The sequence below is a fragment of the Salvelinus alpinus genome, chromosome 28, assembly GCF_045679555.1.
Source record: "Salvelinus alpinus chromosome 28, SLU_Salpinus.1, whole genome shotgun sequence".
NCBI classification, from domain to species: Eukaryota; Metazoa; Chordata; class Actinopteri; order Salmoniformes; family Salmonidae; genus Salvelinus; species Salvelinus alpinus.
Window position 1 is genome coordinate 19046187 of NC_092113.1, and position 24186 is coordinate 19070372.

Consider the following 24186-nt stretch of genomic DNA (forward strand, 5'->3'; position numbering starts at 1 on the left):
CACCCCATCTACCTTCACAGGCGACGCTGTGCTGGCAGGGGCAGAAGAGGACGAGCAGCGCCAGCTCGGAGCAGATGAGACACTCGCTGGGCCCCGGCAGGACTGGCATGGCCAGGTTAGTCATGGTATTGGGCGTGGTGTGGACCCGCCGCAGGCTGGTGCTGCTCAGTGACGTGCCGCACGTGATGGCCTGCAGCCGCTGCAACCTGGAGGAACGGATGGATGAAAGACTGATTGGTACACATAGTGTACGATAGGATTTGTTCTCTTATCTTCTTTGTTTTGGTTAGTTATTTGTTCTCATCTTTTCCACTTATTTTAAAGCCCATTTACAGTGGCAAAGAAAAAGTATGTGAACCCTTTGGAATTACCTGGATTTCTGCATAAATTGTTCATCAAATTTGATCTGATCTTCATCTAAATTACAACAATACACAAACAGTGTGCTTAAACTAATAACACAAATGATTGTACTTTTTTTGTCTATATTTAATACATAATTTAAACATTCACAGTGTAGGTTGTAAAAAGTATGTGAACCCCTAGGCTAATGACTAGGGTTAAAAAAGTATCTCTAAAAGCCTTGGAGTCCATCAGTCCACGGTAAGACAAATTGTCTATAAATGGAGAAAGTTCAGCACTGCTGCTACTCTCCCTAGAAGTGGCCATCCTGCAAAGACGACTGCAAGAGCACAGCGCAGAATGCTAAGAAGAATCCTAGGTTAAGGTTAAGAAGAATCCTAGAGTGTCAGCTAAATACTTACAGAAATCTCTGGAATATGTTAACATCTCTGTTGACAAGTCTACGATACGTAAAACACTAAACAAGAATGGTGTTCATGGGAGGACACCACGGAAGAAGCCACTGCTGTCCAAAAAAACACATTGCTGCACATCTGAAGTTTGCGAAAGTGTACCTGGATATTCCACAGTGCTACTGGCAAAATATTCTGTGGACAGATTCAAATAAATTGAGTTGTTTGGAAGGAACACACAACACTGTGTGGAGAAAAAAATGGCACAGCACACCAACATCAAAACCTCATCCCAACTGTAAACTATGGTGGAGGGAGCATCATGATTTTGGGCTGCTTTGCTGCCTCAGGGCTTGGACAGTTTGCTATCATCGACGGAAAAATGAATTCAAAAATTTATCAAGACATTTTGCAGGAGAAAGTTAGGCTATTTGTCCACCAATTGAAGCTCAACAGAAGTTGGGTGATGCAACAGGACAACGACCCAAAATACAGAAGTAAATCAACAACAGAATGGCTTCAACAGAACAAAATACGCCTTCTGAAGTGGCCCAGTCAGAGTCCTGACCTCAACCCGATTGAGATGCTGTGGCATGACCTCAAGAGAGCAGTTTACACCAGACATCCCAAGAATATTGCTGAACTGAAACAGTTTTGTAAAAAGGAATGGTCCAAAATTCCTCCTGACTGTTATGCAGGTCTGATCCGCAACTTCAGAAAACGTTTGGTTGAGGTTATTGCTGCCAAAGGAGGGTCAACCAAATACAAGGGTTCACATACTTTTCCCACACTGCACTGTGAATGTTTGCACGGTGTGTTCAATAAAGACATGAAAATGTATAATTGTTTGTGTGTTATTAGTTTAAGCAGACCGTGTTTTTCTATTTTTGTGATCTAAATTTTATGACCAATTTATGCAGAAATCCAGGTATTTCCAAAGGGTTCACATACTTTTCCTTGCCACTGTATGTCTGATTGGGGCCGTAATCTCCATGCTGACCCTTCATAGCAATGAGTGTAAAAAGTGCTGTTATAATAGTAGAACCATTAAGGACCATACAGCCAGCCAGCCAGTCAGTAGTTGTACATACCTCTGCTTCTCAGAGAAGCTCTTGATGAGCTGCAGCACGGCTGTGTCAGCTACCAGGTCCAGCGGGCTCTTGCCTTTGTGGTTAGCGTAGTTGATGTTGGCGCCCTCCTGTGCCAGGAAACAGGCAATGGCTGCGCCCACGCTCAGCTCCGTGTTACCCATCAGCCCCGAGCTGCTCAGCTACACAGGAAGGAGGGGGGAGGAGAGTTGAGTTCTGGCGAGCCTTTATTCTTGTAAATTAAAGGAATCACATGAGAGTCAAAGCTGCACACACAGGATATGAGAGAGAGAGTCAGACAGAAAGTACAGTGTACAACAACCACAACAAGATTACTGGGGACGTCAGATGACACTAAAAACGAGTAATTGCTAATTCGTATCAATTAAGCAATAATCTTCTAGTAATCAGCGGCACGTCAGATGCAAGCTGCCCACCTGTTTACTACCTGTAGCCTAGTGGTTAGAGCGTTGGACTAGTAACCGAAAGGTTGCAAGATCGAATCCCCGAGTTGACAAGGTAAAAATCTGTCGTTCTGCCCCTGAACAAGGCAGATAACCCACTGTTCCTAGGCCGTCATTGAAAATAAGATTTTGTTCTTAACTGACTTGCCTAGTTAAATAAAAAGGTTTTTAAAAATTCTTCTTTTTTATTATTTTTTTAAATGCAAAGGGGATGTCTGGTCCTCATACAGACTATAGTACAGCAAGGGAGTGATGTCACTAAACCCAATGCACCCCAGCTGGAGAAAGACAAGCCCAAATCCAATCAAATCCAGAACTCCCCTCCTTTGCTGACAATGTGAATACAGGGTACTTAGACTAGCCACCTTATGTACAGTGTGTGTTTCCCCTATCCAAAATGGCTTGGCGGATGGCCAGCATTGTTTGAGCACTGCAGTGTTTGGGGTCGTGCCGATACCCTTTGGCGGTGCCAGTGGCAGCAGCTGCTAGAACACAATGCTGATGATTTGCATTAACCGACCTAGCTAATAGAAGGAACACATTTTTTTAAACAGACCTGTGTATGACAATTGAGAGGTGAGGAGTGATTGTGCCTATTTGAAGTTAGGGAAGATGATTAGATAAAATAAGGAGAATTCATTTCTCTCTCAGTGATTTGATGTCTCATTCAAAACTAGGTCTCTCCCTTATTTTGGTCTCCCCTTCTCTTCCGGTCACATCTCTTTTTGCATAATTTCTCCTGCACCACCCAAGAATCATCACACCCTTCCTCACAGTCTTACCTGGCAGTACAGCGAGGATGATGACGAGCCCGGGCCCCCCTCTCCTCTCTCCTGCGTGGTGGTTGTGGTGCTGGTGGTGGCGGGGGTGAGCGTGGCGTTGGCCAGCTGCGGGCGGCTGAGGGCGACGTGCATGGCCGTGTCCCCATCCTCGTCCTCCACATTGACGTCCGCGCCCTCGACCACTAGCAGCTGCACCAGGTCCCCGTGGCCCTGCGTCACCGCCAGTTGCAGCGGCGTCTGGTTGCGGTTGTTGCGGATGTTGACGTCACAGCGGCCCTGTGAGAGGGTGGGTGAGGGGTGAGAGAAAGTTAGTTGGGATGTTCCTTTTGAAGCTTAAAAAGGTCAAAGTGCATTGAATATAACCTTGTTGGCCATCTTTGGGTGTTGCTATCATTTTTCCTTTTTTGGAAGACTCAGAAGGTACCAATGTTACATTGCATGCATTTGCTTTTTACGTAGCTGTCCTGTGACTGCTTGGTATCTGTAACTATTTTACTGTGCTGTTGTGTCCATATTGTGTTGTACCTCACTGATTGACCTGATTTTAAACAAATGTGGGCACTGAAACTGATTTCTATCCACTGTTGTTTCAAAAAGGTATTTTATTTTGTTTTGTTCTAGTACTTGTAATGCTATACTTTGGCATTTCTGTCCCAGTTCCGAAGAATGCTGTTATGGCAGCATTAAGGAAAGTTTCTTGGAAACTTCAATTTAAGCCAACAAGTCCTTGAAGGTGTTACATGGAAACAACACTTCTAGCTGCTCCACAACCAACTATGTCATAACTGTTAACAGCCACCAGGGGGAGGTCTCCTTCATAATGCTGAGGAGCAGAGAGCGAAGGGGTTATACATACAGTTGAAGTTGGAAGTAAAAATTCCCTGTCTTAGGTCAGTTAGGATCACCACTTTATTTTAAGAATGTGAAATGTCAGAATAATAGTAGAGAATTATTATTTCAGCTTTTATTTATTTCATCACATTCCCAGTGGGTCAGAAGTTTACATACACTCAATTAGTATCTGGTAGCATTGCCTTTAAATTGTTTAACTTGGGGTCAAATGTTTCAGGTAGCCTTCCACAAGCTTCCCACAATAAGTTGGGTGAATTTTGGCCCATTCCTCCTAACAGAGCTGGTGTAAGTAACTGAGTTAGGTTTGTAGGCCTCCTTGCTCACACATGCTTTTTCAGTTCTGCCCACAACTTTTCCATAGGATTGAGGTCAGGGCTTTGTGATGGCCACTCCAATACCTTGACTTTCTTGTCCTTAAGCCATTTTGCCACAAGTTTGGAAGTATGCTTGGGGTCAATGTCCATTTGGAAGACCAATTTACGACCGAGCTTTAACTTCCTGACTGATGTCTTGAGATGTTGCTTCAATATATCCACATAATTTTCCTCCCTCATGATGCCATCAATTTTGTGAAGTGCACCAGTCCCTCCTGCAGCAAAGCACCCCCACAACATGATGCTGCCACCCCCGTGCTTCACGGTTGGGATTGTGTTCTTCGGCTTGCAAGCCTCCCCCTTTCATCTGCAAACATAACGCTGGTCATTATGGCCAAACAGTTCTATTTTTGTTTCATCAAACCAAAAGGTACAATCTTTGTCTCCATCCCTCCAAGGATAGGGATATCCTTGTCTCAGTATGTAAAATGTAATAAAATGTATGCACTCTACTGTAAGTCGCTCTGGATAAGAGCGTCTGCTAAATGACAAAATAAATAAATAAATAAATAAATGTGCAGTTTCAAACCATAGTCTGGCTTTTTTATGACGGTTTTGGAGCAGTAGCTTCTTCCTTGCTGAGCGGCCATTCATGTTATGTCGATATAGGACTTGTTTTACTGTGGATATAGATACTTTTGTACCTGTTTCCTCCAGCATCTTCACAAGGTCCTTTGCTGTTGTTCTGGGATTCACTTGCACTTTTCGCACCAAAGTACGTTCATCTCTAGGAGACAGAATGTGTCTCCTTCCTGAGCAGTATGACGGCTGCGTGGTCCCATGGTGTTTATACTTGCGTACTATTGTTTGTACAGATGAACGTGGTACCTTCAGGCGTTTGGAAATTGCTCCCAAGGATGAACCAGACTTGTGGAGGTCTACAATTTTTTTTCTGAGTACTTGGTTGATTTCTTTTGATTTTCACATGTCAAGCAAAGAGGCACTGAGTTTGAAGGTAGGACTTGAAATACATCCACAGGTACACCGCCAATTGGCTCAAATTATGTCAATTAGCCTATCAGAAGCTTATAAAGCCATGACATAATTTTCTGGAATTTCCCAAGCTGTTTAAAGGCACAGTCAACTTAGTATATGTAAACTTCTGACCCACTGGAATTGTGATACAGTGAATTATAAGTGAAATAATCTCTGTAAACAATTGTTGGAAAAATTACTTGTGTCATGCACAAAGAAGATGCCCTAACTGACTTGCCAAAACTACAGTTTGGTAACAAGAAATTTGTGGAGTGGTTGAAAAACGAGTTTTAATGACTCCAACCTAAGTGTATGTAAACGTCCGACTTCAACTGTATATAGCTAGACACACACACACACACACACACACACACACACACACACACACACACACACACACACACACACACACACACACACACACACATCAAAAAAATAAACGTCCTCTCACTGTCAACTGCGTTTATTTTCAGCAAACTTAACATGTGTAAATATTTGTATGAACATAAGATTCAACAACTGAGACATAAACTGAACAAGTTCCACAGACATGTGACGAACTGAAATGGAATAATGTGTCCCTGAACAAAGGGGGGGGTCAAACTCAAAAGTATCAGTCAGTATCTGTTGTGGCCACCAGCTGCATTAAGGACTGCAGTGCATCTCCTCCTCGTGGACTGCACCAGATTTGTCAGTTTTTGCTATGAGATGTTACCCCACTCTTCCACCTAGGCACCTGCAAGTTCCCAGACATTTCTGGGGGGAATGGCCCTAGCCTTCACCCTCTGATCCAACAGGTCCCAGACGTGCTCAATGGGATTGAAATCCGGGCTCTTCGCTGGCCAATGTGAAACACTGACATTCCTGTCTTGCAGGAAATCACGCATAGAACGAGCAGTATGGCTGGTGGCATTGTCATGCTGTTGGGTCAGGATGAGCCTGCAGGAATGGTACCACATGAGGGAGGAGGATGTCTTCCCTGTAATGCACAGCGTTGAGATTGCCTGCAATGACAACAAGCTCAGTCCGATGATGCTGTGACACACCGCCCCAGACCATGACGGACCCTCCACCTCCAAATCGATCCCGCTCCCGAGGTCAGGCCTCGGTGTAACGCTCATTCCTTCGACGAAATCCGACCATCACCCCTGGTGAGACAAAACCGCAACTCTGCAGTGAAGAGCACTTTTTGCCAGTCATGTCTGGTCCAGCAACGGTGGGTTTGTGCCCATAGGCAACATTGTTGCCGGTGATGTCTGGTGAGGACCTGGTCCAGCAACGGTGGGTTTGTGCCCATAGGCGACATTGTTGCCGGTGATGTCTGGTGAGGACCTGTCTTACAACAGGCCTACAAGCCCTTGTTACATGTGGTCTGCCCCTGCGAGGACGATCAGCTGTCCGTCCTGTCTCCCTGTAACACTGTCTTAGGTGTCTCACAGTACGGGCAATGCAATTTATTGCCCTGGCCACATCTGCAGTCCTCATGTCTCCTTGCAGCATGCCTAAGGCACGTTCACGCAGATGAGCAGGGACCCTGGGCATCTTTCTTTTGGTGTTTTTCAGAGTCAGTAGAAAGGCCTCTTTTGTGTCCTAAGTTTTCATAACTGTGACCTTAATTGCCTACCGTCTGTAAGCGGTTAGTGTCTTAACGACCGTTCCACAGGTGCATGTTCATTAATTGTTTATGGGTCATTGAACAAGCATGGGAAACAGTGTTTAAACCCTTTACAATGAAGATCTGTGAAGTTATTTGGATTTTTACGAATTATCTTTGAAAGACAGGGTCCTGAAAAAGGGACGTTTATTTTTTTGCTGAGTGTTAATAGAGGGTGAGAGAAACAGCTTTTTTCCACACCGTTCCTTACCTCTTTTACAAGGATCTCGGCCACGTCTCGGTGGTTGTTGAGGGAGGCCAGGTGCAGAGCTGAGAAGCCGTCCTCCTTCTTGACATCCACCAGCTGACGCGCCCGAGCCAAGATCTTCTCCGTGGCCCTGTGGAAACAAATGGCCTCGGGTTCAGATTGAGCATATAGTGCACTACTCATATGGACCAGTTTTGTGCCTTGGGGACAGCTTTATGGATTATAAATCACTGTTAACACACAACCATGGAAACCCTGGAATCAGAGAGAAGGTTTGTATGACAAATGTATCTGCGTCACAATCGGTAGCTTAACGGGCATTTGGATGATGGCACAAAGACGGCTGTTTCACCAGCTAAAACTAACCCACCATTAGAAGGAAAGGAAACAACAGAGCCAGTGAGCCCCAACATGGGGCAGGGATTTCCATTAGGCAGTGCTAAGCGTTTTACTGAGAGCAGCGGCTCTAAACAGCATTGACCTCCAGCTCTCGGCTGAACTTGCATAATGGATTGGCGCTCTTTCCTAACACCCCCCCCCCCCGTCATACACCATCTTGTCTCTCTCTCATCAGTCACTTAGCTACTCCACCATTCCCATACTCAGTTAAATCTTCCTCAAGCACTCATCATAATTCACTCTAATCCATGCCACATATTGGCCAACAAAATTGTTTTCTATAACCACTTCCACAGACTTTGGCCAATCTCCATAGTGTGGTGGAGAGACATTGAACTCGGGCTTTGAGAACGAATAGGACAGACGGATTGATTAATCCTGCTCTGTTATTCATTCGCTGGGTTTTGATATTGCAGTCCGTCGGGGGTCGGCTGGCTGTAAAGCAGGGCTGTCCGTGTAAATCCTCTGCGCCGGCTGCTTTATGGCGTGTGAAATTAGCCCTACACAGTATCGTACAGTTCACAGGCCACGGCAGACAGGGTTCACGCAGACATGTAAGCAGACAGACACAAAAACAGACACGAACCAGACTCTTTCCCATTAGTCAGAGTTGTTTCCCCCTTGTAATCTACATTTTTATAATCTGCTGGTTCTAATGTCATTTTAAAGTGGGTTTGCCTATTTGCATCTCCAAGTTACTGTTAAATAATTTGAAAGCTAAATGAGGCATTTATAAAATTAAAGAATAAATAGTTATACTGTATATCCTTAATTGACTGGGTAGCTGTTAAGTACAAGTAGTTACAGTAGTGTACAGTAAAAGCATGGTCAAAGAAAGCATAGTCTATTTCTGCTGTGGAGTCAAATAAGTGGGGTTTAATCCAGCATTATTTATGATAGCAACAAAGTAAAAGTGCAGTCCTTATTAACATATTGCTCATCCGTTTCAGTACTGTACACGAGCAGCAGAGGGGGCTGGGGGGGGAAACAACCAGCGGATTGGCATATTTACATATGGTCATTCTTCACCTCAGGGCAGCCAGCCTTGCTAGGAGCAGCTCACCACTCACTGTTGCTCTTAGAGCAAACTACAGGTAAATTCCAAAATAAAGGAAACACCAACATAATGTGTCTTAATAGGACGTTGGGACACCACAAGCCAGAACAGCTTCAGTGTACCTTGGAATAGATTCTACAAGTGTTTGGAACTCTATTGGAGGGATGCAACACCATTCTTCCACGAGAAATTCCATCATTTGGTGTTTTGTTGATGGTGGTGGACAATGCTGTCCAAGGTGCCGCTTCAGAATCTCCCATACGTGTCCAATTGGGTTGAGATCTGGTGACAGACGGCCATGACATATGGTTTACATCTTTTTCATGCTCATCAAACCATTCAATGACCACTCGTTCCCTATGGATGGGGGCATTGTCATCCTATGGGGGCATGGTAGCCAAAAGAATAGCCTGCCCAGCATTTTTATACATGACCCTAAGCATGATGGGATGTTAATTGATTGATTAACTCAGTAACCGCACCTGTGTGGAAGCACCTGCTTGCAATATACTTTGTATCCCTCATTTACTCAAGTGTCCATTATTTTGGCAGTTACCTGTACATACTTTACTACTGGTGGGGGGACAGAGGTAATTTGTACCTGCGTGCGACTCAATTGGGAAGGAGGGGAAGTGGGGTAGAGGGTGAATAGGGAGGTTGTCACAGCTGCCTCCCTCTTTCCTCCATCAAGACTGCATCTCTCAGACCACCTCTGCCCCTCCCCACTTCACAAGCTCATAATCCCGCCCCCTTACCCTGCAGCCCTGGGAAAGTGTCTCTGATTGGATTTTAGCCCAGTCACTCTGTCGTCTCCCCTCAGTTTAGATCTCTGCATAATTTCCATAACCCCTGCATGTTCATACGAGGCATTACTGTCGTAACATGAGCTCATACATCATGACACCAACGCAATGGTAATGACTTCGCTAGAGAAAAAAAAAATATTTTTAGTTTCTGAATGAATGTCTCAAATGTGGACTCATTGGGGAATATAAACATCGCTTTTCAGTGAAATCGATTTGTGGAGGTGGAAAGATAAATGCATTTTTCAGTGTATTTATGTGCTGAGTAGTTATGTGAAGTAGTTGGAGGGACAGAGTGAGTCAGACATTTAATGTTGTTGTGGTTGGACTGTGTGTGAGGGTTAAGGCCTAGCTGGGGTGTGTACGGACAGACGGGCTTGCCTTTGGCTGGGAGCTCGGGAGGAGCACAGAGAGCCCAGGTCAACAGAGAAAGAGAGAGAGACAGAGGAAGATTGGAGGGAGGGAAATAGGGAGAGAGAGTGAGGGAAAAGGAGAGAATTAGAAGAGAGGGAAACAGAAGAAGATAGTTGTGAGGAAGAGAAAAGAGAGGAGGCTCTCTCTCATGGGCTGCCTGCCTCTCCCTTTGCCTTCCCAGGATCATTTTAGAACTATGACCCTCTTTTCCCATTTCCTCAGATAAACTAAATAAATACCTTCACTAAAATAAACACCTTCACTAAAATAAACAAACACACATTTATATCGGCAAAACCACCGGAGAGGAGCGGCAGAAGAATGGAAGAACTCAAAACCCCTTTAGGGATGCTACTTTGTGGACAAATAAATGCAAAACAACTAAACAATGAAAGAAACAGACACATGGGCATTTTTCAGCATGCATGCATACAGTATCTTAGATCCCACTCTAATATATGTATGTATACATGAGTAAAAAGAGCTCCTCCAGTATACTGTAATTCGCAATGTTCTTTTCATTTGCAGCAGCAGCTGATGTCAGGCCAAATGAATGAACTCAAGCACTGCACATGACACATTCCAGAACAGATTGGCCATTTCTTTTATGATTCTGTGTTGGAGCCTTCCTGAATGACTGTTTTCCCTTTTCCCCTTTCTTTGTGCCGAGTCAACATTCTCCCCATACAAGGAGATGCTTTTCACAGAGGGGGGGGTCCCTAAGACCTTCACAAACTTCTACAGACGCACCATTGAGAGCATCTTGTCGGGCTATATCACCGCCTGGTACGCCAATTGCACCTTCTGCAACCGCAGGGCTCTCCAGAGGGTGGTCCAGTCAGTTCAACGCATCACCGGGAGCACACTGCCTGCCTTCCAGGACATCTACAGCATCCGGTGTGTGTCACAGGAAGGCCAAGAAAACCATCAAGGACCTTAGCCACCTGAGCCTCGGCCTGTTCACCCCGTTACTATCTAGAAGGCGAAGACAGTACAGGTGCATCAAAGCTGGTACCGAGAGACTGAGAAACTACTTCTATCGCCAGGCCATCAGACTGTTAAACAGTCACCACTAGCACACTGCCAGATATAATTATGATGAGGCATATATCTCGGAGATCTACGGACAGTTCCGTGGACTTCATGGTATAGTTTCTGCTCTGACATGCACTGTCAACTGTGGGACCTTATATAGACAGGTGTTTCTCTTTCTAAATCATGTCCAAACAATTGAATTGGCCACAGGTTCAATTTGAGCTCAATTTTGAATCATAGCAAAGGGGTGTAAATACTTATTCAATAAATTTGCTAACATTTCTAAAAACATGTTTTCACTTTGTCATTATGGGGTATTTCACATCTCAAAATAGGGCTACTTAATGTTAGATCCCTCACTTCCAAGGCAGTTATAGTCAATGAACTAATCACTTATCATAATCTTGATGTGACTGGCCAGACTGAAACATGGCTTAAGCCTGATGAATTTACTGTGTTAAATGAGGCCTCACCTCCTGGTTACACTAGTGACCATATCCCCCTCGCATCCCGCAAAGGCGGGGGTGTTGCTAACATTTATGATAGCAAATTTCAATTTACAAAAAAAAAACTGACGTTTTCGTCTTTTGAGCTTCTGGTCATGAAATCTATGCAGCCTACTCAATCACTTTTTATAGCTACTGTTTACAGGCCTCCTGGGCTGTTTACAGGCCTCCTGGGCCATATACAGCTTTCCTCACCGAGTTCCCTGAATTCCTATCAAACCTTGTAGTCATGGCAGATAATATTCACATTTTTGGTGACTAATATTCACATGGAAAAGTCCACAGACCCACCTCAAAAGGCTTTCGGAACTGCCACAGTCATACTCTGGACCTAGTTTTGTCCCGTGGAATAAATGCTGTGGATCTTAATGTTTTTCCTCATAATCCTGGACTATCGGACCACCATTTTATTACGTTTCCAATCGCAACAAATAATCTGCTCAGACCCCAACCAAGGATAATCAAAAGTCGTGCTATAAATTCTCGGACAACCCAAAGATTCCTAGGTGCCCTTGCAGACTCCCTCCGCCTACCAAAGGACGTCAGAGTACAAAAATCAGTTTACCACCTAACTGAGGAACTCAATTTAACCTTGCGCAATAACCTAGATGCAGTTGCACCCCTAAAAACAAAAAACATTTGCCATAAGAAACTAGCTCCCTGGTATACAGAAAATACCCAAGTTCTGAAGCAAGCTTCCAGAAAATTGGAACGGAAATGGCCCTACACCAAACTGGAAGTCTTCCGACTAGCTTGGAAAGACGGTACCGTGCAGTATCGAAGAGCCCTCACTGCTGCTCGATCATCCTATTTTTCCAACTTAATTGAGGACAATAAGAACAATCCAAATGTATTTTTGATACTGTCGCAAAGCTAACTAAAAAGCAGAATTTCCCAAGAGGATGGCTTTCACTTCAGCAGTGATAAATTCATGAACTTCTTTGAGGAAAAGATCATGATCATTAGAAGCAAATTAATCCATGCTTTTGTCACTTCTAGGATAGATTACTGCAATGCTCTACTTTCCGGCTACCCGGATAAAGCACTAAATAAACTTCAGTGCTAGAATCTTGACTAGAACCAGAAAATGTGATCATATTACTCCAGTGTTAGCCTCTCTACACTGGCTTCCCAGGAGTGTGAAGGTGAACGGAAAGACACTGGAGCAACGAACCGCCCTTGCCGTCTCTGCCTGGCTGGTTCCCCTCTCTCCACTGGGATTCTCTGCCTCTAACCCTATTACAGGGGCTAAGGCACTGGCTTACTGGTGCTCTTCCATGCCGTCCCTAGGAGGGGTGCGTCACTTGAGTGGGTTGAGTCACTGACATGATCTTCCTGTCTGGGTTGGCGCCCCCCCCCCCCGGGTTGTGCCGTGGCGGAGATCTTTGTGAGCTATACTCGGCCTTGTCTCAGGATGGTAAGTTGGTGGTTGAAGCTTTGGCAAAGTGTGGGGGCTGAGCTTTGGCAAAGTGGGTGGGGTTATATCCTGCCTGTTTGGCCCTGTCCGGGGGTATCGTCGGACGGGGCCACAGTGTCTCCCTACCCTTCCTGTCTCAGACTCCAGTATTTATGCTGCAGTAGTTTATGTCTCGGGGGGCTAGGGTCAGTCTGTTATATCTGGAGTATTTCTCCTGTCTTATCCGGTGTCCTGTGTGAATTTAAGTATGCTCTCTCTAATTCTCTCTCTCTCTCAGAGGACCTGAGCCCTAGGACCATGCTTCAGGACTACCTGACTTGATGACTCCTTGCTATCCCCCAGTCCACCTGGCCGTGCTGCTGCTCCAGTTTCAACTGTTCTGCCTGCGGCTATGGAACCCTGACCTGTTCACCGGACGTGCTACCTGTCCTAGACCTGCTGTTTTAAACCTTCTAGAGACAGCAGGAGCGGTAGAGATACTCTCAATGATCGGCTATGAAAAGCCAACTGACATTTACTCCAGAGGTGCTGACCTGTTGAACCCTCGACAACCGCTGTGATTATTATTATTTGACCCTGCTGGTCATCTATGAACATTTGAACATCTTGGCCATGTTCTGTTATAATCTCCACCCGGCACAGCCAGAAGAGGACTAGCCACCCCTCATAGCCTGGTTCCTCTCTAGGATTCTTACTAGGTTCTGGCCTTTCTAGGGAGTTTTTCCTAGCCACCGTGCTTCTACACCTGCATTGCCTGCTGTTTGGGGTTTTAGGCTGGGTTTCTATACAGCACTTTGTGACATCAGCTGATGTAAGAAGGGCTTTATAAATACATTTGATTGTATTTAATCAATTTTGAATTCAAGCTTTAACAACAAAATGTGGAACAAGGGGCATGAATACCTTATGAAGGCACTGTATATAACATATTCTAGTCATTGAACACTGGTCACTTGAATAATGTTTACATACTGTTCTATACACTTTATACACTGAGTATACCAAACATTAGGAACACCTTCCTAATATTGAGTTGCACCCCCCAGGAAACTGTTAAGGGCGAAAAACCCAGCAGTGTTGCAGTTCTTGACAAAAACCGGTGCGCCTGGCACCTACTACCATACCCCATTCAAAGGCACTTAAATATTCTTTCTTGCACATTCACCCTCTGAATGGCACACATACACAATCCATATCTCAATGGTCTCTAGGCTTAAAAATCCTCCTTTAACCTCTTCTCCCATTAATCTACACTGATTGAAGTGGATTTAACAAGGGACATCAACAAGGGATCATAGCTTTCACCTGGATTCACCTAGTCAGTCTATATAATGGAAAGAGCAAGCATTTTTCAAGTTATGTATAATCAGTGTATGTATATACTGTATTCTAGTCATGGCTCATCCTATATAATTATTGCTGTACACAACTGTTCTATTAATATACTGTCCATACTGTCTTTACACACCATTATATGTATATACACTCAGTGGCCAGTTTATTAGGTACACACCATTCACGAAAATGGTTCTCTTGTACAGACAATGAGTCACTTGGCCATGGCTTGCTATATAAAGCAAGCAGACAGGCATCGAGTCATTCAGTTACAAGTTCTCATTTACAACTGCGACCTGGCCAAGATAAAGCAAAGCAGTGCGACACAAACAACAACACAGAGTTACACATGGAATAAAAAAGCGTACAGTCAATAACACAATAGAAAAAAAAGAGTCTATATACAGTGTGTGCAAATGGCGTGAGGAGGTAAGGCAATAAATAGGCCATAGTAGCGAAGTAATTACAGTTTAGCAAATTAACACTGGAGAGATAGATGAGCAGATGATGGGCAAGTAGAAATACTGGTGTGCAAAAGAACAGAAAATAAAATAAAAACAATATGGGGATGAGGTAGGTAGATTGGGTGGGCTATTTACAGATGGGCTATGTACACCAGCAGCGATCGGTTAGCTGCTCAGACAGCTGATGCTTAAAGTTAGAGTGGGAAATATAAGTCTCCAGCTTGAGCGATTTTTGCAATTCATTCCAGTCATTGGTAGCAGAGAACTGAGAGGCGGGCAAATAGTTGGCTTTGGGGACGACCAGTGAGATATACAGTGGGGAGAACAAGTATTTGATACACTGCCGATTTTGCAGGTTTTCCTACTTACAAAGCATGTAGAGGTCTGTCATTTTTATCATAGGTACACTTCAACTGTGAGAGACGGAATCTAAAACAAAAATCCAGAAAATCACATTGTATGATTTTTAAGTAATTAATTTGCATTTTATTGCATGACATAAGTATTTGATCACCTACCAACCAGTAAGAATTCCGGCTCTCACAGACCTGTTAGTTTTTCTTTAAGAAGCCCTCCTGTTCTCCACTCATTACCTGTATTAACTGCACCTGTTTGAACTCGTTACCTGTATAAAAGACACCTGTCCACACACTCAATCAAACAGACTCCAACCTCTCCACAATGGCCAAGACCAGAGAGCTGTGTAAGGACATCAGGGATAAATTGTAGACCTGTACAAGGCTGGGATGGGCTACAGGACAATAGCCAAGCAGCTTGGTGAGAAGGCAACAACTGTTGGCACAATTATTAGAAAATGGAAGAAGTTCAAGATGACGGTCAATCACCCTCGGTCTGGGGCTCCATGCAAGATCTCACCTCGTGGGGCATCAATGATCATGAGGAATGTGAGGGATCAGCCCAGAACTACACGGCAGGACCTGGTCAATGACCTGAAGAGAGCTGGGACCACAGTCTCAAAGAAAACCATTAGTAACACACTACGCCGTCATGGATTAAAATCCTGCAGCGCACGCAAGGTCCCCCTGCTCAAGCCAGCGCATGTCCAGGCCCGTCTGAAGTTTGCCAATGACCATCTGGATGATCCAGAGGAGGAATGGGAGAAGGTCATGTGGTCTGATGAGACAAAAATAGAGCTTTTTGCTCTAAACTCCACTCGCCGTGTTTGGAGGAATAGAAGGATGAGTACAACCCCAAGAACACCATCCCAACCGTGAAGCATGGAGGTGGAAACATCATTCTTTGGGGATGCTTTTCTGCAAAGGGGACAGGACGACTGCACCGTATTGAAGGGAGGATGGATGGGGCCATGTATCGCGAGATCTTGACCAACAACCTCCTTCCCTCAGTAAGAGCATTGAAGATGGGTCGTGGCTGGGTCTTCCAGCATGACAACGACCCGAAACACACAGCCAGGGCAACTAAGGAGTGGCTCCGTAAGAAGCATCTCAAGGTCCTGGAGTGGCCTAGCCAGTCTCCAGACCTGAACCCAATAGAAAATCTTTGGAGGGAGCCGAAAGTCCGTATTGCCCAGCGACAGCCCCGAAACCTGAAGGATCTGGAGAAGGTCCAAAATCCCTGCTGCAGTGTGTGCAAACCTGGTCAAGAACTACAGGAAACGTATGATCTCTGTAATTGCAAACTAAGGTTTCTGTACCAAATATTCAGTTCTGCTTTTCTGATGTATCAAATACTTATGTCATGCAATAAAATGCAAATTAATTAATTAAAAATCATACAATGTGATTTTCTGGATTTTTGTTTTAGATTCCTTCTCTCACAGTTGAAGTGTACGTATGATAAAAATTACAGACCTCTACATGCTTTGTAAGTAGGAAAACCTGCAAAATTGTCAGTGTATCAAATACTTGTTCTCCCCACTGTACCTGCTGGAGCACGTGCTACGGGTCGGTGTTGTTATCGTGACCAGTGAGCTGAGATAAGGTGGAGATTTACCTAGCATAGACTTATAGATGACCTGGAGCCAGTGGGTCTGGCGACGAATATGTAGCGAGGGCCAGCCGACTAGAGCATACAGGACGCAGTGGTGGGTGGTATAAGGGGCTTTGATGACAAAACGGATGGCACTGTGATAGACTGCATCCAGTTTGCTGAGTAGAGTATTGGAAGCTATTTTGTAAATGACATCGCCGAAGTCGAGGATCGGTAGGATAGTCAGTTTTACGAGGGTATGTTTGGCGGTGTGAGTGAAGGAGGCTTTGTTGCGAAATAGGAAGCCGATTCTAGATTTAATTTTGGATTGGTGATGTTTAATATGACTCTGGAAGGAGAGTTTACAGTCTAGCCAGACACCTAGGTATTTGTAGTTGTCCACATATTCTAAGTCAGAACCGTCTAGAGTAGTGATGCTAGTCGGGCAGCGAATGGTTGAAAAGCATGCATTTGGTTTTACTAGCGTTTAAGAGCAGTTGGAGGCCACGGAAGGAGTGTTGTATGGCATTGAAGCTCGTTTGGAGGTTAGTTAACACAGTATCCAAAAAAGGGCCAGATGTATACAGAATGGTGTCGTCTGCGTAGAGGTGGATCAGGGAATCACCTGCAGCAAGAGCGACATCGTTGATATATACAGAGAAAAGAGTCAGCCCGAGAATTGAACCCTGTGGCACCCCCATAGAGACTGCCAGAGGTCCGGACAACAGGCCCTCCGATTTGACACACTGAACTCTGTCTGAGAAATAGTTGGTGAACCAGGCGAGGCAGTCATTTGAAAAAAACAAGGCTGTTGAGTGTGCCGATAAGGACACGGTGATTGACAGAGTCGAAAGCCATGGCCAGGTCGATGAAGACGGCTGAAGCGACAAGAATGCTTTATGAAATGTCCCATTATAATGTTGTTCACCACTGTAGAAACTCAAGAGTCGGCAGAGGTGTGTCCATTTTTGTTCATCAAAGTCTTCAATTCTTTGTAAGAGAGGACCTTTTCATAGAAATTCCCTTCTGTAAATTGTTTGGTGGTAAAACAGTGCTAATTGGATGCGTGTATTGGCCACCCGGTACTGACATTGGTAGTTTTATTGATGTCCTCGCATCAACCTTGGATTTGATTAATAATGAAGACAACATTTGTTTTCTATTGGGTGACTTCAACAATTTATTTAAAAGTGAGAACCACTCACTAACATTGGACTTTTTGAATACTTTATACTCCAGCTATCTACATCCCCTCATCTACAAGCCCACAAGTGTAACCAGTTCATCTGCCACCTTTTTCTTTACAAATTCTTTGAATAACGTGGCTGAAACAGGTATACTTAATACTGACATTTTGGATCATTTTCCAATATTCCACTTCTCGTTGGCAGCTGGAAATGAACAAATGGCAATGGATAGTAGCATATTTTTTTTATTTAAAAGTAATTTAAAAGTAAATATTTAAAAGTAATTGAGCGCTTTCAAATGTTGATTGATAATATTTCATGGGAAAAATGTTTATAATCATCCCAATGTGGAGTCTGGTTACCAGACTTTTCTCACATCCTTCAATTCTGTATTTCCCTGCTTTCCCTTAGTTAGACTTAGTAAGAGAGCAGCAAATGGGTTCTGGAAACCTTGGTTTACCTTGGTCTCAAAAGAATCCTCAGTAAAAATAAATAACAATTTTTTTTTATAGAAGTGTCTCACAAATTCAACCCCCCCCAATTTCAAAAAGCATAAAAACAAAATTTACCCATCTACTTCGGATATCCCAAAATTATATATTTTATTAGCAAATTCCAAGACTCTTCAAAAATGTAAAGTCAACTTGGAAAATCATCAATCAACTGTTGAATAAGAAAAAGGCTTCTACAGCTATCCCATGTCAATTTATTGTTGGAAATAAGACCTATAGTGATCCTGATGTTATCGTTGAATACGTTTTTTCGTTAATGTGGGTTCCTTTCTGTCAAAAAATCTCTTGGATTAAGGGACATTTCCCTTCTCTGCTTCAATTTGATCCACCTGATGTAGTGAAGGTGGTGTAGGTACTTAGAAAATTAAAGATATCAGCAGCAGCTCATGATGAGATTGGTGCCACTTTGGTGAAATTAGTGTCTTGATTATTGAGCCTCTAACGCAAATGGTCACTAACCGGTCAGTCGATTTCCAAGACATTTCTAGTCGATCATCAAACATTTCTGTAAAAAAGACAGGACTTGCATTCTTATTTTTTTTATTCGTTATGTGCGGTTGGCGGTAGGTGCACTTGATTCAGCAGCCCTGCCGCCGGGAAGGCAAAGTGTTCCCATTTTGAACCCTTTCATGTGTCTGAAGGTAGAACTCCGCCTACCCGGCAGGGCCAGAGAGCGAATCCAGTGAACCTACAGGCCAGATAGCTCAGATCACCATGTCTGCACAGTTTCTTCGAGCCATAGACTATAAAAAGAAGTCTCGAACGCACAGTAAAGTTGATACTGAGATTACAAAACTTTTAAAACAATGACTAGAGAAACTCAACGAATATAGCAAAGAGCTTCTGGTTTTATGAGTAAGTTCATGTTTAAGTTGCTATTGAGCACTGTTAACACTTTTATAAGCCATAAAATGTGCATTCTCCCCAACGCCACTCACGCTACAACCAGCACTGCAGCTGCAATGAATGATAACAAAGTGTTCCGATAAACTTGCATTGTTATTATTAGCGGCTTGTGTCTTTTTTATATTGAGGAATATTTAACTTTCTCTGAGTAACAACATGAATTGGTGCAGAAAAACACCCCCAAAGCATGTTTCCACCTCCATGTTTGACGGTGGGGATGGTGTTCTTGGGGTCATAGGCAGCATTCCTCCTCCTCCAAACACGGCGAGTTGAGTTGATGCCAAAGAGCTCCATTTTGGTCTCATCTGACCACAACACTTTCACCCAGTTGTCCTCTGAATCATTCAGATGTTCATTGGCAAACTTCAGACGGGCATGTATATGTGCTTTCTTGAGCAGGGGGACCTTGCGGGCGCTGCAGGATTTCAGTCCTTCACAGCGTCGTGTGTTACCAATTGTCGTGTGTTACCATCCACATCGATGGGGCTGTAGTGGAGCGGGACGAGTGCTTCAAGTTCCTCTGTCTTTTTATACATGGTTATAACATCTACAGAAAAGACAGAAATGCGCAAGGTGGAGGTGTTGCCGTTTATATTCAGAACCATATTCCTGTAAAGCTTAAAGAGGCTCTCATGTTAAATACTGTTGAAGTAATATGGCTACAGGTTCATTTACATCACCGAAATCCCATTCTGGTGGAAAGCTGCTATAGACCACCAAGTGCTAACAGTTGTTATCTGGATAACGTGTGAAATGCTTGATAATGTATGTGATATCAACAGAAAGTATATTTTCTAGGTGATTTAAATATTGACTGGCTTTCATCAAGCTGCCCACTCATGAAAAAGCTGCAACCTGGTTTAGGTTATCAGTCAACCTACCAGAGTTATTACAAACTCCATAGGAATTAAATCAACAACAAATTTTGATCACATCTTTACTAATGCTGCAGAAATTTGCTTTAAAGCAGTTTCCAAATCTATCGGATGTAGTGATCACAATATAGTAGCCATATCTAGGAAAACCGAAGTTCCAAAGGCTGGGCCTAATATACAAAATAAGTTTTGTAGTGACTCCGATGTTGTTGATGTAAAGAATATTTGTTGGTCTGTGGTGTGTAACGAGGAGAAACCAGATGCTGCACTTTACACATTTATGAAAATGCTTATTCCAGGTACTAATAAACATGCACCCATTGAGAAAATGACAAAAAACTGTTGAGGAATTTAACATTTGTATGGTTGAGAGGGATGAGGCAAAAGGAATGGCAAATAAATCTGTCTGCACAACCGATTGGCAAATGTACTGCAAACTGAGAAATCATGTGACTAAACTGAATAAAAAAGAAATGACACTATGAAACAAAGATAAATGACAAAGAATGATAGTAAAAAGCCGCGGAGCACTTTCAATTAAATTTTGGGCAAAAAAGCTAACTAAGCTCCATCATTCATTGAATCAGATGGCTCATTCATCACAAAACCCACTGATAATGCTATTTACTTTATTGAAACTAACTGCAGCTCTTTGTTAAGTGCTGCGGGTGATTTTATTCACTGTAGTAGCTTATGTTTATAGTGTTGAGTTATCCGCATACAAAGACACAGTCTTTACTCAAGGGCAGTGCCATTTCATGAGTAAAGATTGAAAAAAGGGGCCTAGACAGCCGCCCTGGGAATTCCTATTTGTACCTGGATTATGTTGGAGAGGCTTCCATGAAAGAACACCCTCTGCGTTCTGTTAACACATACGTTTTTCCAGCAGCAGACTATGATCTCTAATGACAACAGCCGCACTGAAGTCTAACAAAACAACTCCCCTAATCTTTTCATCATAATTTTTCTTTCAGCCAATCATCAGTTATTCATGAAAGTGCCATGCTTGTTGAATGTCCTTCCCTATAAGTATGCTGGGAGTCTATTGTCAATTTGTTTACAGTAAAATAGCATTGTATCTGGTCAAACACCATTTTCCCCAAAAGTTTACTAAGGGTTGGTAACAGGCTGATTGGACATCTATATGAGCCAGTGAAGTTGGCTTTACTACTCTTGCGTAGCATAATTACTTTTGCTTCCCTCCAGGCCTGAGGGTGCACACTTTCAATTAGACTTAGATTGAAATCAAATCAAATAGTTGTCACATGTGCCAAATACAAATACTTACACACAGCTCGGACACCCATGCATACCCCACAAGACATGCTACCAAAGGTCTGTTCACAATCCCCAAGTTAGTATAGGAAATGGCGCCAACAGACAGGGCAGCTGTGCTTCTAGCTCCTAGGCAACTTTGAACCATTTTGTTTTTTTTATGTGTCATTTCTTACATTATTAGCCCAGACAATTTTTTGTGTTATTACATACAGCTGGGAAGAACTTTTGGATATCAGAGCGGCGGTAACATCATCCACCGCTTCCGAGTATATTACCCGCTAATGTTCAGTATCTGGATAATAAAGTTGACGAGCTCAGGGAGAGGATTTCCATCCAGAGAGACATTAGGGATTGTAAAATACTCGTCCATACAGCCACAGACAGGAATAAAGAACTCTCTGGGAAGAAGGAGGGCGGGGATGTATGTTTCATGATTAACTACTCATGGTGTGATTGTGATAACATACAGGAACTCAAGTCCTTTTGTTCCCCCGACCTGAAATACCTCACAATCAAATGCCGATCACATTACATCCCAAGAGAATTATCTTCGGTTATCGTCATAGCCGTGTATATTCCCCCTCAAGCCGATACCACGACGGCCTTCAAAGAACTTCACTGGACTTTATGCAAACTGGAAACCACATATCCTGAGGCCGCATTTATAGTAGCTGGGGATTTTAACAAAGCAAATTTGAGGAAAATGCTACCGAAGTTCGATCAACACATTGACTGTAGTACTCGCGCTGCTAAAACACTCGACCACTGCTACTCCAACAAGGCCGTCCCCCACCCTCCCTTTGGCAAATCTGAACTCCATTTAGCTCCCTCCTTCCTATAGGCAGAAACTCAAACAGGAAGTACCCATGCTAAGAACTATTCAACGCTGGTCTGACCAAAGTGGAGATGCAATTCAACGGCTCAGACACAAGACGTATGTTGAAGGGTCTACAGACAAGCACAAACTACCAAGGGAAAACCAGCCACGTCACGGACACCGACGTCTTGCTTCCAGACAAGCTAAACACCTTCTTCGCCCGCTTTGAGGATAACACAGTGCTACCGACGCGGCCCGCTACCAAGGACTGTGGGCTCTCCTTCTCCGTGGACGACATGAGTAAGACATTTAAGCGTGTTAACCCTCGCAAGGCTGCCGGCCCAGACGGCATCCCTAGCCGCGTCCTCAGAGCATGCGCAGACCAGCTGGCTGGATTGTTTACGGACATATTCAATCTCTCCCTATCCCAGTTTGCCATCCCCACATGCTTCAAGATGTCCACCATTGTTCCTGTATCCAAGAAAGCAAAGGTAACTGAACTAAATGACTATCGCTCCGTGGCACTCCCTTCTGTTATCATGAAGTGCTTTGAGAGACTGGTCAATGATCATATCACCTCTACCTTACGTGACACCCTAGACCCAGTTCAATTTGCTTACCGCCCCAATAGATCCACAGACGATGTAATCACCATCGCACTGCACACAGCCCTAACCCATCTGGAAAAGATGAAAACCTATGTAAGAAGGCTGTTCATTGACTATAGATCAGCATTCAACACCATAGTAACCTCCAAGCTCATCATTAAGCTTGAGGCCTTGAGTCTGAACCCCGCCCTATGCAACCTCGTCCTGGACTTCATGACGGGCCGCCCCCAGGTGGTGAAGGTAGGAAACAACACCTCCACTTTGCTGATCCTCAACACTGGGGCCCCACAAGGGTGCGTGCTCAGCCCCCTCCTGTACTCCCTGTTCACCCATGACTGCATGGCCACGCACTCATTCTGTCGGGATGTATCACCGCCTGCACTGCCCTCCCCAGAGGGTGGTGCGGTCTGCCCAACGCATCACCGAGGGTAAACTACCTGCCATCCAGGACACCTACAGCACCCAATGGCACAGGAAGGCCAAAAAGATCATCAAGGACAACAACCACCCAAGCCACTGCCTGTTCACCCCGCTATCATCCAGAAGGCGAGGTCAGTACAGGTGCAACAAAGCTGGGACCGAGAGACTGAAAAAAAAGCTTCTAACTCAAGGCCATCAGACTGTTAAATAGCCATCACTGGCACATTAGAGGCTGCTGCCCTATATACATAGGCTTGACATCACTTGCCACCTTAACAATGTTCACATATTCTGCATTACTCATCTCATTATGTATATACTGTATTCTACTCCATCTATCTTAGTCTTTGCTGCTCTCACATTGCTAGTCCAAATATTTATATATTTTTTATTCCGTTCCTTTACTTTAGATTTGTGTGTATTGTTTTGAATTTGTTAGATATTACTGCACTGTTGGAGCTAGAAACATAAGCATTTCGCTACACCCGCAATAACATCTGTTAACACGTACACTACCGTTCAAAAGTTTGGGGTCACTTAGAAATGTCCTTGTTTTTGAAAGATAAGCAATTATTTTGTCCATTACAACAACATCAAATTGATCAGAAATATCTACATAGGCCCATTATCAGAAACCATCACTCCTGTGTTCTAATGGCACGTTTGGTTAGCTAATCCAAGTTTATCATTTTAAAAGGCTAATTGATCATTAGAAAACCCTTTTGCAATTATGTTAGCACAGCTGAAAATTGTTGTTCTCATGAAAGAAGCAATAAAACTGGCCTTCTTTAAACTAGTTGAGTATCTGGAGCATCAGCATTTGTGGGTTCGATTACAGGCTCAAAATGGCTAGAAACAATTAACTTTTTTCTGAAACTCATCAGTCTATTCTTGTTCTGAGAAATGAAGGCTATTCCATATGAGAAATTCCCAAGAAACTGAAGATCTCATACATCGCTGTGTACTACTCCCTTCACAGAACACAGACTGGTGTTTGCAGGTATTATTTAATGAAGCTGCCAGTTGAAGACTTGTGAGGGGTCCGTTTCTC

The 24186-nt window shown here is 43.7% G+C and overlaps 2 protein-coding genes across 7 annotated transcripts in view; both read right to left on the reverse strand.

Annotated features, from left to right (window-relative positions):
* Positions 1-24186, reverse strand: part of LOC139557336 (E3 ubiquitin-protein ligase MIB2-like) — a 108346-nt gene that overhangs the window by 3675 nt on the left and 80485 nt on the right. For all 6 annotated transcript variants that reach the window (XM_071372012.1, XM_071372010.1, XM_071372013.1 and 3 more), the window contains 4 exons: positions 7156-7282; positions 3090-3365; positions 1847-2025; positions 13-206 (listed from right to left, as the gene is read on the reverse strand). In XM_071372012.1, coding sequence (XP_071228113.1) covers positions 13-206; positions 1847-2025; positions 3090-3365; positions 7156-7282 — 776 coding nt within the window. The remainder of the gene's footprint in view (positions 1-12; positions 207-1846; positions 2026-3089; positions 3366-7155; positions 7283-24186) is intronic.
* Positions 7289-24186, reverse strand: part of LOC139557339 (anoctamin-7-like) — a 262338-nt gene continuing 245440 nt past the window's right edge. The window contains exon 24 of the mRNA XM_071372024.1: positions 7289-15011. Within this exon, the coding sequence (XP_071228125.1) occupies positions 14992-15011 (20 nt within the window). The 3' untranslated portion in view covers positions 7289-14991. The remainder of the gene's footprint in view (positions 15012-24186) is intronic.